The sequence below is a fragment of the Nomia melanderi genome, chromosome 1 (assembly GCF_051020985.1).
Source record: "Nomia melanderi isolate GNS246 chromosome 1, iyNomMela1, whole genome shotgun sequence".
In the NCBI taxonomy this organism is placed as follows: Eukaryota; Metazoa; Arthropoda; class Insecta; order Hymenoptera; family Halictidae; genus Nomia; species Nomia melanderi.
The window spans coordinates 27228531-27244101 of record NC_134999.1 but is presented as its reverse complement, the minus strand read 5'-3'; the positions used below and the strand labels follow the sequence as shown (position 1 = coordinate 27244101).

Below are 15571 nucleotides of genomic sequence, written 5' to 3'. Positions count from 1 at the left end.
CAATATTTTAGTAATAAGTAATTTCAGATTTTTCTCAAAGGTAGTGCTTTCTTCAAGTATAATATAGAAAATATTATAAGTAGCATCAAGACAATAGTATTCGTCTAACCTGCATCTGAAGGGAATGTAATGTCTTCCCTATCTAAGTCATCTTCACTCTCTAAATCATCGTACGGTCGACTTCCATTACTTAATGCTGTGCTGGCAGAATGCGCAGAAGTGCTTAAAGTCAAGAGAGGACTAGTACCAGTCGTTCTGTAATATCCACCTGTGTCGCTATGAGTTGATATATGAGATGTATGGTGAGAAGAGTGATGGAGCAAAATTGGCACTGCTGTTGAAGCTTCCGAAGAATTTCGATAGCCATGTTCTGGAGTTAGAAGTAGAACGTACAAACGAATGACATTAATTACTCTACCGCATAAAAGAAATACATACCAATTCCTTCGACTCTTGAAGAATCACAGTCTTCCAATCCTTCCTCTAATTCGTCCCACCATGGAGGTAGCACTAACCGAAGATCTGCACGTTTCACAACATATCTCTCACTCTGTTCATCCTCCCTTGGTATTTTAACAACAAAACTCTTAGGCTTCGTTAATATCTTGCACACAGTCCCTTTTACAAACACTTTAGCCGCGTCAATATGATTGTTTGACGTTGGACACCTGATACAAACTTTTGCATCTAAAGTCACTTGCCCTATGGACGGGCTTGCATCACCTATCACATCGTACCTTCCCGCACCCAAAACGTCAGTATAACGCACTAGTTTTCTCTCTCCATCAAATTCTATGTAAATTTCTCCTTGAACAACGTTACGAATAACACCTGGATAATAATATGAATCCCTTAAAGCTAACACTCTGTGGTCTCGCCACTCACTGAGATCAATAGCAACAGTAGCAGGCCGAGGACGAGAACGTAAAGGTTCTTCTCGAAGAGAATAATCCACAGCTGTACTTTGAGGCGGTAGAATTACCACCGAATGTGCCGAGGACACCTGGAATACATTTTTCACTGTTAATACAAATACAACACAAGCTCAATAAATGCTTTTTGCTATATTTTCAACCATATTGTAAAATAAGTTTTAATATTTGGTTTAGAAACAATTTCTTTTAAAATACTTTTACTTTATAAGCCTATTATCAAGTATTATTTGAACCGCTCATTGGCTAAATCAGTTAACTCCACTGTTTGAATTTTTTAAGATTTTATTGTCAATGCGGTTGATCAGCTCCTAACTTTTTATATTTAAAATAAATTGCTTTATTATTAGGTTTGGTGCCACCAAATAACAAATGATTTTTTGGCCATGCAAAAATTGCATTAGTAATAAATACTACTTCTTGAACGTACTATTTTATACATTTTACATATTCGTTAAATTAAAGTTACACCTGTAATAATAAAGTGAAATATATTCTATACTATTTACTTGACTTTCCATTTACAAAAAAATTTGAAAAATCAATGTATATTACTGCATAACTGTTCTTCACTTTTTGGTTTGTGGAGTTAACCAATTTGACTAATGAGTAGCTCATTAATTTCAAATTTTGAAAGTGTTAAAACAATCAAGCTAGCATTAACTATTGATAAATATAAGAAATGTTCATAGTTATACTTATTTTAACATTTCTTTCGTTTATACATTGTACAATTTCTTAAAACTCACATAGTTGAAACTTACTATTTAATTCATACAAAAATTATTTAAATAAATATTTAAAAGGTTTAATAAAATATATATCAAAGAGAAACCCATATTTTGATTCATTGAGAGTACTCATTAATACATTACAGTAGATTCCCTTTTATCCGACTTCGCTTTAACCGTCCTTCGCTTGCCGATACCTACATAGATGCTGATTGTTATTTTTCTATATCAATAATGGGTTTCGACACAAAACAATCGGCAACTACATTTTATCTATTATATTACATACACATTATATTTATCTTCCGCATATAAAAAGTAAATACTACATGCATATTATTTATATTTTTTATTCTATTTATAATCCATCGGAGTAATCCGCTCTTTATTTATTTGATTATGGGTTAGCTCCCTTATGGGTCGATTAAGCGGGAGTCTACTGCACTTTGAAATTTCAACGTGCGTACAATCATAATTTATTTGACAATTTCTCAAAATACTATAACTGTACAATTGACTAACGAGGAATGTGTTATATCAATTTCTTGCCTAGCAAATTACCACACGTACTTGATAACAATCGGATTCTTGTTGTTGCGGAGACTGCCGGGCTAAGGTTGATTGTTGAACTAAACTTGATTGAAGGAGTGGCATGTTCGGTGTCCGTATGTTCACCATGTTGTTTATATTGCTTGTTACATTGCTGGTTTTATCCATCTCCTCGAGCTCTGATGGATCGAACTTTCGTTTCTTTGGAAGTTTCTTAGCGCTGATCGTAGGATCGGATGGATCCCGCTGAGGAGGCGCCGGCGGCGGGGGTGGTTGTTCCAGAATAGATTTTTCTTCAATCGAACTGCCGCCACCACCCCCGCCCACTCCATACTGTCCGCCTCCGAGGGGATCCCCCCGTTTTTCGTGCATCTCAGAATGAGCAGTCAGCATTTTTGCCACCTCACGCTGCTCTGTAAATTACATTAATTTCATATTAAAATTTTATTTCCTTCATTTTAACATACTTAGTTTAATTAACCCCTTGCTCTACGATTTATTTCTCAATTATAATCGATACACCTACTTTGTTATTAATAATTTACTGAAAAGAGACGAAAATTCTTGGCATATCCTGTGTCTACATTTACTCTAAACTATAATAATTAATAACAGAACAATATTTAATTTAAATTCACAAGGATCGAGTAATATTTATATTTCTTATATTCTATTCAAAATTTTGACCACGACTCTGTCACGTTATTATAATGCAAGAAGTTAAATAATCAGTGAATTGCGTTTGACGAGTATAGGGTAAATCGGGGAGAGATGGTCCACTTTTCTTAAAAATATTATTACATCATAAATATCATTAATGTGTAAAACAAGAAGAAAATATTTATTAACGTAAATATAGTTAAATAGGCGTCTGTGCAAGATTCAGTATACTACTAAAAAGAATTAAAAACATAGATATTTAATAATCTAAATGAAACTGGGCCATCTGACCTCGAATTACCCTACACATCATCTTAAAACTCAAAATGATACTAATTCTTTCGACCATATATCATTCACTTTCTCAGAAAAATATGCAAATCTACGTTTTGTTTTAGTTTTTCATTAAAATATATTATATGTGCATTTGCCCTGTGCCTGAGGAGTACACACTTCATTGTTTAATTTTATTGTGTGCATACTAAATGATTTTTAAGACTAAATTCCACAGTGAATAGATTAATTAACTTGCTAGCGTTCATTTACGTAAAGTAAATTTTATGTTATTAATCTTTATTTTGAAAACAATGTAATATATAGAGTGTTAGTAAATTAAAACATAAAATCAGGTAATTGCGACTTGAAGAGTCAGTAAAATTATTTAATAAAATAATATCAAATTTAATTATATAAATTTAATACCGAACTCAACTTATCTTTACGCGAGATGAATAAATTTTCGGTGAACAAAGTGTTAATAATTTATTTGAGAACATTTGACAAATTCTAAAATTACAGTTACTCATGGTACGATCGTGATATTAAGAATAAATATTAAGAAGAAAATACAAAAACAAACACACGTCTATAAATAAATAATTAAGAATAAAATCGAATTCTGTTTCAACCCTAAAATTAGGTTCGTTATCTTGAATTATACGGAAGCCTGAATCCCTAATTTTTTCAACTAATATAACTCATAACAATAATGATATTCAATGAGCTTTTTAAAGACATTAAAGCACAAAATTAAGTTCGAGTATTATATATTATATTAAAATTATATAATTTTAATTTATTATTGGGAATGTAATAGCATAAATGTTATTTAGTATAATATGACATTATATAATAAGTAATATCTAGATAAAATAATTTACGTGTTCCTAATTTTTTAATGTCATAAATTTAATGATACTCGTTACTAATTTAAATACAGTATTCATTGTAATAATAAACTGACGCTTTAAATAATAACAGAATGGGACGATACATTTTTTTTCGCTGTATATAATTCAATGACTCGTACAAATTACTTGCAATAATTTATCGAATGAAATGTGAACTTTTATCAAGCTTCTCTAAGTCGGATTTAAATAGAACCACGAATACATTTATTTTTTATCGCTGTAAGGCTATGTAACTCGAATAAATGAATACATTAACATTATTCAAACAAAACCGTGAGTCACTGTTCACCAAAGCAACAAATAAAGAAGGGAGGATATTCATTAACTGTTTTTTTTTCTGAATGTTCGCTTCGTCTATATAAATCAATTCACAGGAGTTGCGTTTTAATTAGTCTCCAGTTTCCGCGTGCTAATTAAAAGGACAAGCGGGTGGATAAAAGAGTAGTGTTGTTGGCAGTCGATACATTGAAACATTTCGATTTTCAGGCCGATTCAAACTAAAATATCAATTGTTTTATTAATGCATTAACTGGAGTATTTGATTTTTTCACAGATTGCCAAAACATTTTACTTTTTCATTTTTATTGATCTTTCCTGTGATAGTCAGTTAAATTCGTGGTAAAGACACTGTACTCAATAAATATAAATATTATTCATACAAATATATAAAGAATAAAAATTAATAAACATAGAAATAAACTCATAGAAATTGAAGGGAAACGCTGTTGTCTGTTTATAAATGTTGAACTTTTACAATAAATATATTTATTTCTACAATGAACATATAATTTTCGTTCTATTGAAAAAGTATTATGGTCTGTTTTTTGAAACAAGATATCTGGAAGAAGTAGACAGCCTCTGATCACGTGTTATGGTAGGGAGCCAATTGCTGCTGCGTACTCCGTGCAACGTTGTCACATTGTGTCACATAGCATGCTATCCTTTTCCCTACTCCAAACAAAGTGTTACTTTCTCAGTGGCTCGATAAAGTAGATTTCTGCGTTTATGGAAGATATTTTATGTCTAAGCGTTTAGAAGTCTTAACATTATATTTTATTTCAATGTATATAGATCATATACAGTTCGTCATTGCTTTATACTGACCATAAAAAATTGGTGTTTTCGGCAAATTTCGGTAAACATTACTTTCGACCAATATAATGATGAATAAATTCTTATTTTATACAGTGTGCATAAAATTATATATAGTAAAAAATATACGATAGTATTTAAAAATTTTAATGTGATATTTGCAGGACGATCCACGATTATATCAAGGGCAAACAAATAAGAACATGATATCTAACACTTAATACTTTATAGCTTTTGTCTGAGATATTTCTTCATATCACCTACATTTTTTAAGAAAATTAGGTGTTCTCAGTTTCTAGAAATGATATCTCATATTGAAGTAATAACTTCAACATTCTAAGAAAAGTAGAATCAATTTCTTTAAAGTTTTTCTTATGAAATGCAAGTTTAATAATCCCTTGGTTATTCAACAATCCCTGATAAAAAAAATTAGAGTCACCATTTATATGCCATCTTAAAAAAAACCAGCAATGACATATTATAACTTGGGCTTAATTTTTTTACTTAATTCTATATCTTAACAATACGATAAAAAAATTGTCAAATTGCCTTTTGGTCCTGCAGTACCATGATTAATAAAAAATATTAACAACTATGAGTAGCGCCAATTCTTTGATCAGGGGCTATATTTTCAATTTATTTTCATACTTGTAGGTCGTTCGCATAAGCACTACCTTTGTATATTCATTGTTTCATTCGAACTTATATAGACTGCATGTATTTCGTTATGTATAATAGATGCTTCAAGATTAGGTATATTAAAACAATATGACAGACTAAAGATGTGTTTAAGAACTAAAATTCATATTCTGAAATTGTTTTCTGAAATATCATTACCATTATTTTTCTGTTAACTCCTTGCCTTATAAATAAAGTGTGAAACTCGTGGTGAAGGTTTTAAACAGAACTTAACAAATATAAATATTAGTCAATTATTGTGAATACAAATGAAATATTATCCTTTTGTTATCAATTATTATAACTAAAAGCAAATATAGGTATAGAATATACCTAAAATTTGTCTCTTTTTTCAATAGACTATTAATGGCAAAGTAGTTGTGTCGATCATAGTTGAAAAATAAATCGTACATACTTCATTTGTTGACTTTATTGCGCGCGATGCGAGAGGCTTTTTAAATTAAATTCTACAGTTAACAAGTTAAAGGCACATCTATACATGTAAGTTTCCTATCATTCTCGGCGTAAAAGTGCGCGAATTTACCAACCACCTGCCATTCATTAGATGCGACGTCTGTCTTTCGTGTTCACCAATAAGCATTGACACATCATCTAGTCACACAAATGGTCGAAGTAGGAATATCGAAAGATTAGCAATACAATGTGTAACAAAGAAAGAACATTCGTAAGAATTCAAAGGCAGGGAGTCTGGAGATATTGGTCAGAACGTTGGGTTTGCCTGTTGGAATCCTTCTTTCGTAAAACTGACTATAAAGTTACTTTTCTGAGTATAATCAAGAGAAAAATTATAAGGGAAGGAAGGAGTTAACCAGTTAACTGTGGAATTTAATTTGAAAAATCTCTCGCCTTATAACAATTAACACATGATTAACAATAATAATATTATTATGATTATTATTATGTTATTATTATATTTCATATAAATAGAATTTTAGTGATGCTAACTGAACTTAATGCTTACTTGCAAAAATATATGAAAATTTTACTGTGTGAGGGAAAAAGGTTGAAGTGGGTTGAAATTCACTCCGGTAGGTAAGAGTTAATGACGCTAATGCAATGGTATACATTACCATGCAATGTAAGATTTATTTACGATAATGTAGGATCAATTAATAAACAGGAATTAGATAGCATGTATTTATAAACATTTGTTGACGGCGTAAGATTTTTCAACCCTTTGTACTTCGAACATTTTCACTCATGCAATTAAATAGCAAATATTTATGCAATCATGTGTTTTGATTCCTTTTGTTAATGTCTTTTATTTTTACGTAAATAATAATCGAAATTCAAAGTTTGGAATTATCATTTAAAAATAAAAAATTAATGTAGAGGACTTAATGAAGCGCATAATTGTTAAAAGTCGTTGATATTTATACTTGGACGTGCCTTGATAAATTTCGTACCTCCGAGTATATTGGGAATAAATACTTTTAAACACCTTTACAAATTTAATAATTTCAAAATTTCGATCTCATGTTTAGATATTTTTATTCCATATACATATTTTATTTATTAATTTATTTATGTGATTATAAGCATATATAACTGCAACATTTTCAGTGAAAAAATAATACATAAAATCTGATGTATAATTTCTTCTTAAGGATTCCGTATAATAAAGAAATTCTGTTACAGATCAAAATAGCTATTCATCAGCCGAGGATTAATTAGACACATTGTAAGCTTTGAGAGAGAAACTGCGTGATTTCATGTAAAAGATTATTATAAAAGATATTCACTATTTCATCATTTTATCAAATCAAACAAGATTATTTTTATAGAAAATTAATATTCATAGTGCTAAGGCTTGTTGAATAGACTTGGAGAAATACTTTTAAAGTTTATAAAAGTAACAATTATCTTCTAAAATAATAAATGATAAAAATAATTTGTCAGAATAAAAATTAATAAAAACAATTTCCTAAAATAATAAATAATAAGACTAATTGTTTAGATTATGAAATGGAATAGACGGGTGATCATGGTTCGTCGTACACATTTTTTTGACGGAGACACATCGAAGACAATGTCTCCACCCTTCGACAAGAATACGACCATCACATTGATGCAGCGAGTGCACGGATGAATACATTGAACACGTGCAAGTTGCTGCAACAAAACTCGAAGAACATCCCTCTGAACCAGTTTAAGCCACTCTTGAATATCTTCAACGATTTGTTTTTAACCCTCTGCGGTCGTATGCCAGGCCAAACAAGACACTTTTACCATTTTTGTCGTAAGTCATGCTATTCTTGACACATACTTGATCTTTCATTTACAGGTGCAGAAGTGCAATATTAACAATGCTTAAGTTAAAAATTGTAAGCAAATATTGTATAAGAAATATGAATATAAAATTATAATTAATTACAACAGTTAAAGTAAAAGTTATATTTTCTAAGTTTTCAATTTTTAGTAATTACAAGAATTTCAAAAAAATAGAATTCAAAATAATAGAAAAAAGTGGGTTTAATAATTTAATTACAAATACTCGAGAAATTCTAACATTGCACTTATACACGATACGATTCTTACAAATAATTCCAACAAAAATTTATAAAATGCGTATCTATCGAAATGAAATTGAATGTCTAATCAAGACTTAACCATCCCTTATATTTATTTACCCGGTATCGAGATAGGATTCGATTAGATCGTGAACGTATCAAGAATATACGTAGAGTAATTCCAGAAAAGATAGCCGGTTCAATTATCTTGCATAAATAACTGGTAGAATAACAATTACAGTTGATAGCTTTCTCCAGTTGTAATTTGAATTTTTGTTAACCGTTTTGTACGAAAGTAATTAAAACTGATGTAGAAATTGAATTTGGTGTTTTAATTCTATTTTCGTTTAATATTATTTAATGTGTTTCAATGAAAATATGACCATCTCCCCTGGAATTACACTATCCATACAAGGTGTCCGAGGTTTTCCCGGGCAAAGTTATCAGTGTATTCTATACACAAAAATAAGAAAACAACGTTAGGATAATTCCGAGTGATATGACCCGATCTCACAAAATTATCAAATATTTTCAATGTTCTTGAGTGGTATACTGAATCTTATAGATAAACCTGTTTTACACTGTTTCTACCCAAAGTGTCAGAAGACATCTTTTGAAATTTTCACTTAAAATTATGTTCTCAGTTTAATCATTTTTCCTCAATTGAATCTTGTGTACTTCCTATAGCTGATCTTATAATCGTTATTGGAAAAGTCGAAAAGTCAATTCAGAATATACGACTAAACTTGAAAAATAATCTTAAATGAAAATTCCAAAAGGTGTCTTTTGACACATTCGATAGAAATAGTGTTAATTATTATTATTATTATTATTATTATTATTATTATTATTATTAAATATTTATGCTGCAACAGTACTTTTTAAAAAGGTGAACCATTTCTCCCTGACTTATCTTATACGAAAGTCGACCGATAAGTCTTTATCAACACGTTAAATGCCATGGGGGTCACCGGTGACCCCCGGACCAAATTCAATTGCTGCAATTTCCTCAATTAAACGATGATTATTTGAAAACATTTCTATATTGTAAATAATGCTACCTAATACGGTGACATTCCGCAAAACAAACCTGCGATAATAACAACGCAATTCAATTAAATAATTTAATATTGTATCTTTTTCATTTCGCATATTCTGCGCCTTAAAATTGTGCGGCATTCAACGTGTTAAAAAGTTACAACAATTGTAAACCGCCGAATTTTCCTGTATGTATCTATATATGTATGTATACTCACAGTCCGTACAGTCGAGAGGAGGCTGTGTGCTGAAATGTGGCGAGTTGAAGCTGGGAGGGTGGTGACACCGGCTGGGTGCATACCTCAGCACCCGGCTGTCGGGGACAGGATGCGTCGAGTCTGGGCTCTCTCGTCTTTGTCTATCTTGCGACGGGGTTGCTGTTCCCTCTCCCAACTCCAATTCTTCTTCCCAGCCCCAACTGCCGAGCATCCTCCTCCGAAAATTCTCCTCTTAGGCGGACACTTTTCTCTTCTTCTTTCTTAATTGCCTTTGTACCTCTAGTCAATGTCCTGCGCAACAACGGAACGTGTTTTAGAACGGTTTACCAACCGGTGGAAGTTTCGAAGGATTCTAACGAGTCATTTCTGCGTCGCGTTTATTTCGTCAGAAATTTACTTAACACTCTTGCCTTGCAATGATAATAATGACCACGATGAGGCTCGTGATGGTAACTTCAAATTGGATTTTTAAAAAATATTAATTTTTTAATGTTGAAGATTGCTTTTATGTTGGCGATTGTTACGCTTTGGAACTACGTAGATATGGGGACATGGGAAGTTCTTATTCTTTTCTTTTAGTAAATTAGTAATTGTAAGGTAGCTCTAATGAATAGTTGTGAAAGAAACTGTGAGACAAAGGATTAACAACTGCAGTAACAAGAGAGGATTATTAATTTAGTAATTACGTGATTTAGTATATACTTGTTCAAATTCGAAGAATTTAGATAGGATTCATTGAAAATCTGTGTAAACATGATTAATAGGCTGCGAATAATAAAACCACTTTGCTTCTTTGAGAATTATTAACAATTAAATAATTGACGATCATAGTCATGATCCAAATCAACGGTTATATTCGTTTCTTTGTGCAGATACAATAATAGAAATAAATTTATATCTAAAGACAAATGTACCCTTATAATTTGTATAAACATTTTTAAATGTATCACTTTAGCTGATCGGTAGCTGTAACTGATAGCTTCGTCAATCAAGTGCATTTGAGTTAAACTTTCTCATTGATTGTTACATTTAATTAGAAAAATAACCCGCCCAAAAATCGCATATACAAATATGATTGTGTATAATGTATGCGACTTATTTGATCGCGCAAAAAATTATACATACACGTGCGCGTGAAAAAACGGTCAATTATTTTGAACAAAACTGGTCCACTCCGAGCGCATTGCACCGAAACGGATAAAATTTCAATATTCGAATTCTCGACCGCACAATTGACATGTCGATCAAGGACGCGTGTCGGAAAGCGTTCAATTTGTATAATCAGATTTTACGCATTCGGTTACAAAATGATTGCGAAGCTTATAAAACAACTGTTGACTGCATTCCTCGGAAGTAGTTCATTTACAACTTCGCCCGCACGTATAAATAACACGATTGATGCTTAAAATAAAAAAATTATATTGAGTGATTGGTAAAGTAATGGCTTTTATTACTTTTACGGTTAAGTTTGATGTAAATTTTTACTTAATACCGTGAAAATATAATAGTCATTTAGAAAATTGACGGATTCAAGTGGGCCTTCATTCAGGACACCCGTTATACAATGAATTTTTGTCTCTGTACAACTTACTGATAAAAAGGTTATCGTCAAAGAATTCAGATTGGACAAATTACCCAGTATTTATTATCAAACTGTTAATGGATCGAAAATATTAACAAATACACGAGGTTCTGTTTAATTTGTGAAATAGAATGTAAACATTAAGATAGTGTATATGGAAATTTCTAAAATAATATTTTGAAATAATTTCTAGACGATTTTATACAACTTTTTCAATCAGTAATTTTTTTTCGTCTTTGAATTCTAAGAGCAATAAAACAAAAATTAACCTGCACTGCTGAACAATTGGAAGCCGTCTTTATTACATGATAATGCAGAACATCAAATATCGAGAATTATATACAAATTGAAAAATTCCTATAATATAACAATTCATAGCTTGCAATTACGAATTTCCATTTATTTTTCAATACTGAGATAATGCTCTGATAAACATATAATTTCGGAATGAAGAGATCGTGAAAAAATGTCATTTGGCAAAACTGTAGGGATTTCCAAGAAACTATCGATAATGAACATTTTCTTTATAAAAACGACACTTCACATGCAGCAACCTGATAAACCTGCTCAATTTTATAAATACAAGATAATGAAGTAAACTAACCACTCGGGAAAGTGTGCAGAATCACGTGCACATTACTTTAACTAAATACACAATTTTCGTAAAAAGATATAATTTTATAAAAACAATTCCTCATGTACACCCACCCAATAGAACTGTTCAATCGAACGACATAGCAATGCGTTCGAACCGTGAAAAGCACTTTCTACAGTCCTTCTCAGTGATTCCATTAAAGACTCCATTAACGCTCGGATACGCGAAAGAATATCCCGAATGAACATTCACAACACACAAGAGTAAAGAAGCCAACGAACCTCGCGCGTTAACGGTTTAGGATACCGGTCGATAATTGCGCGAACAGAATCGATATACAAGATCGCCACCTAAACGGCACACGGTATTCACGTTTCTTTTTCATTTTTTTCCAGAGCGCACACACGCGCGCGCGCGTACGACAATTCCGTTTACGGAGTGGAATCGCGAAGAACGAACGAGGCGTCGAAATCTCTCGTGTCGAATATATCACCTCGACCTTCGGGCTGACAGTAGTCGCGTCTTTTAAAACGAAAAAAAAACCAACCGCACGGTGAGTGTATGTATACACAGAGCTCCCTCTCTATCTTTTCATCGGTCTATCTCTCTCTGTCTTGTCCCCTCGATTCACGTGTGTGCCAGTGCGGCGTAACGCGAGGCGGAGATTGGCACGCGCGACATAACCTATTCAAGAAATCGCTGCCGCGTTTCTTTCCTCAACGCGGGGGAGAAAAACGATCGCGAGCCGGCTCTCACTTCCATGGCAGAGTACCAACGAAGATTCCAGGAGCGACTAACGAGTAGTCAACAGGCACTTAGTTCCCGCCGTTGCCGCCGCCCGCCACCACACGACACACGGTCGAGAATTACGGCGCGGAGGAACACTGGACGCGCGCACTACACCACCACGCAACGTCACATCGCGTCACACACCGACCAACATTAGGAAGTATTCAGGCACGCCGGAGGAGAGACGCACTCGCGAAAAAGAAACAAACGAACGTGAGCCGAGAGCCCGATAGGAAAGTTCCGTGGCGAGATGAGGCGCGGCGGTGAGGCGAGGTGAGGCAAGGTCGATCCTCCTCGCGCGCATCGATTGGAAATCACGCACCGCACTGAGAGCTACACAGCGTCAGAGTATCGAGCAACCCAGCAGCACCATCACAGTGTGTTCTCTTCTACCCTGATCGCGTTTCACGAGTCCGCATATTATATATATATATATAATATATATATGTATGTATACATGTACGTGAGTGTGTGTATGTATATTGAAAAACGACGAAAGATGAAGAGGGTGCTAGGCGTTAAATTCAATGCACGACGTAGATGGAGATGCGTGTGTGCATCGCGGTTCTTATCTCCCGCGCGTTCGAGCGAGCGAGACGGTAAACAAAGGGAAAGAACTGAGGGAAAAAAGAGACGATGTATAATGGGAGAAGGAACGGCGGACGTGAGATGGAATGAGATAGACAGATAGGCGGACGGAAAGAGCGAACGAAATAGAGTGAAAGAGAGAGAGAGGGAGACGTTACCACGTTTCTCCGGCGTCCTACCACCTTCAACGGGATCGCTGCACTGACACTGAGCCTCGGAGTCCGAGTTCGCCCCGTGGCCCGGGTTTCTCGGAGGAAAACAACGCTCTCGTGATCCGACGTAGTGTGGGTAAAGGACTAAGGGAGAATGCACTAACCTCGCTACCTCCCTACCACAAGGCTGACTCACGTTGCTTGGCCTGCCATTGTATGTATCGTGTCGTGTTGGTCGGCTGGCTGGCCGGTTGGTCGGTTGGTTCGTTGGTTGGTTCGCTCGGTCGGTCGACTCTCTCTCGATTACTCTTTCCCTGACTAATCCACTACTCTCTTTCTAGAGCACGCTGCGGACGGCGCGTTTTACAGGTACGCGCGCGAGGGTGGCCGAATGTGTCTACATGTGTACCGGGACGAAATTCAAAACCTGTTACGTGACGCCCGGAGAAGATAGTGGGCCTCGGTGTCTGTGTCGAACTCGTCCGTTTTTCCTTCGAAATTCTCGTCTATCTACCCTGCTCTCTCGGATCCATTTCGGGGGAACGTAATATTAGGATCGGATAGTTGGCCTTTTTATTAACCCATTGCGGCTCTGGCCATTTTATTTTGAGTGGACTGACCCTAGGAACACGGATCATCGTTTATTTAATTACGATTGATATGTACGTTAACGGTAGAACTACCATGCGATTCAATTGAATCGTATTTTCTTGTACGAACTGGAAAAACGCGTTTGTTTAGATTTCTGTTTACTGAAATTTTAGTATGTGTATTATCAAATCAATGTATTCAGTAAATTGTTGAAAAGTCATTTAGTATTTTTTCGACTATTGTAAAAGGTGTCTGACGTAGCTGATTTTGATTCATGCAATAGTTCTAGTGTTAATTACGATTATATCTATTACGTTCAGTTTACAAGTGCTATACCTATTAAATTGCGATAAAGATTTCAATACAATTTGAAGCACCCTGTGTTGTTTCTTCTTACATCTTATAAAACTAGTCGTCATTCAGATAAGAAACTACTAGCACACCTTGTAAATAGAGAAGATTATATTCGAGACCACCGATTCGAAGCGAACCATAGTGATTTTTTTCACTTGTCAGTATACATTTCTAAAAAAAATATTCTCACTATTGTTCATTATGTGCGCAATAAGGACTAGTAATTACGTGTACTCCTGTAAAGTGTAAGAATTAAACATAACCTATTTTTTCAATTAGCATTAAATAACTTTAATAAACAACGTTGAAGGATTCTCGTTAAATGGTACTGTACACGTTTTTACATATGAATGGAGTTCTTTCGACGAATTCAATATTCATAGTCAATCGATATTGAAGATATAGAAAAACCAATTGTAACTTTTCATTCAACACTTTTCAACAATCATTAATGACACGTTCGAATTATTGACCTTGCAATTATAAAATAAACATTTCCAAGTTTTTTCTCCACTTTTTTTTACTTTGTTTGTAATACACGTTGAGTTTATGGTAAGAATTATTTGTATGATTTCGCAAAAATTTATAAAAATAAGTGCATCTGAAGTATATTTTTTTTAACTACAATCGACTAAAAATAACAAAATTTAGTTCGAAAATCAAATCAAAATGAGTACATACACGAATTATATTTGTCAAACGTCTAATTACAAGTGAAATAGAATTATGTGATACAAGAAGATAAAAAATGATTCAAATAATGTAAAAGCAAAATAATTGTTAAAATATAAAATAAATTACCTGTATCATGTTTTAGTGTTTAAGTCTTTATTTATAAGGAACATATGAATGTTATTTTTCTTTAATTAGTGTTATTATGCTTCTTCAATTAATATTATCGTATTTCTTTGTAACAAAGATTAGAGACAATTCAAGCTTCATGATAAATATCTTACTACGTTATTGTATAAAAATAAGAGCTTATCATTTAACAGAAACTTCAATATTTTATCTTAACTGCAGTCAACCGCATCTCGTGATTTATTCTGAATGAAAGCATTCGAGCTGAGTTCAATCTTTATCGCTGAAAATTCTTATGAAAGAACCTATCGAGATCTAGAATATTACGATAAGAAATGTTAGACAAATTGAATAGTATATGTGAAGGAAAATTACATTAATCTACAAATCTCTAACAATTAAACGTGACGTCTTATTTCATCTTATCTCTGAATTTAACAGTCACATATATCAAAACTGTTTCAGATTGAAATCAAAATGGCTACTCTTTTGCCATCTAC

General features: G+C 33.3%; 1 protein-coding gene across 2 annotated transcripts in view; it reads right to left on the bottom strand.

The window, feature by feature from the left end:
- cic (Putative transcription factor capicua) overlaps positions 1–15571 on the bottom strand; it is a 79074-nt gene that overhangs the window by 23457 nt on the left and 40046 nt on the right. For both annotated transcript variants that reach the window (XM_076369663.1, XM_076369670.1), the window contains exons 3-6: positions 9620–9910; positions 2234–2625; positions 439–1003; positions 110–370 (exon numbers count right to left, since the gene is read on the bottom strand). In XM_076369663.1, the coding sequence (XP_076225778.1) occupies positions 110–370; positions 439–1003; positions 2234–2605 (1198 nt within the window). In that variant the 5' untranslated portion in view covers positions 2606–2625; positions 9620–9910. The remainder of the gene's footprint in view (positions 1–109; positions 371–438; positions 1004–2233; positions 2626–9619; positions 9911–15571) is intronic.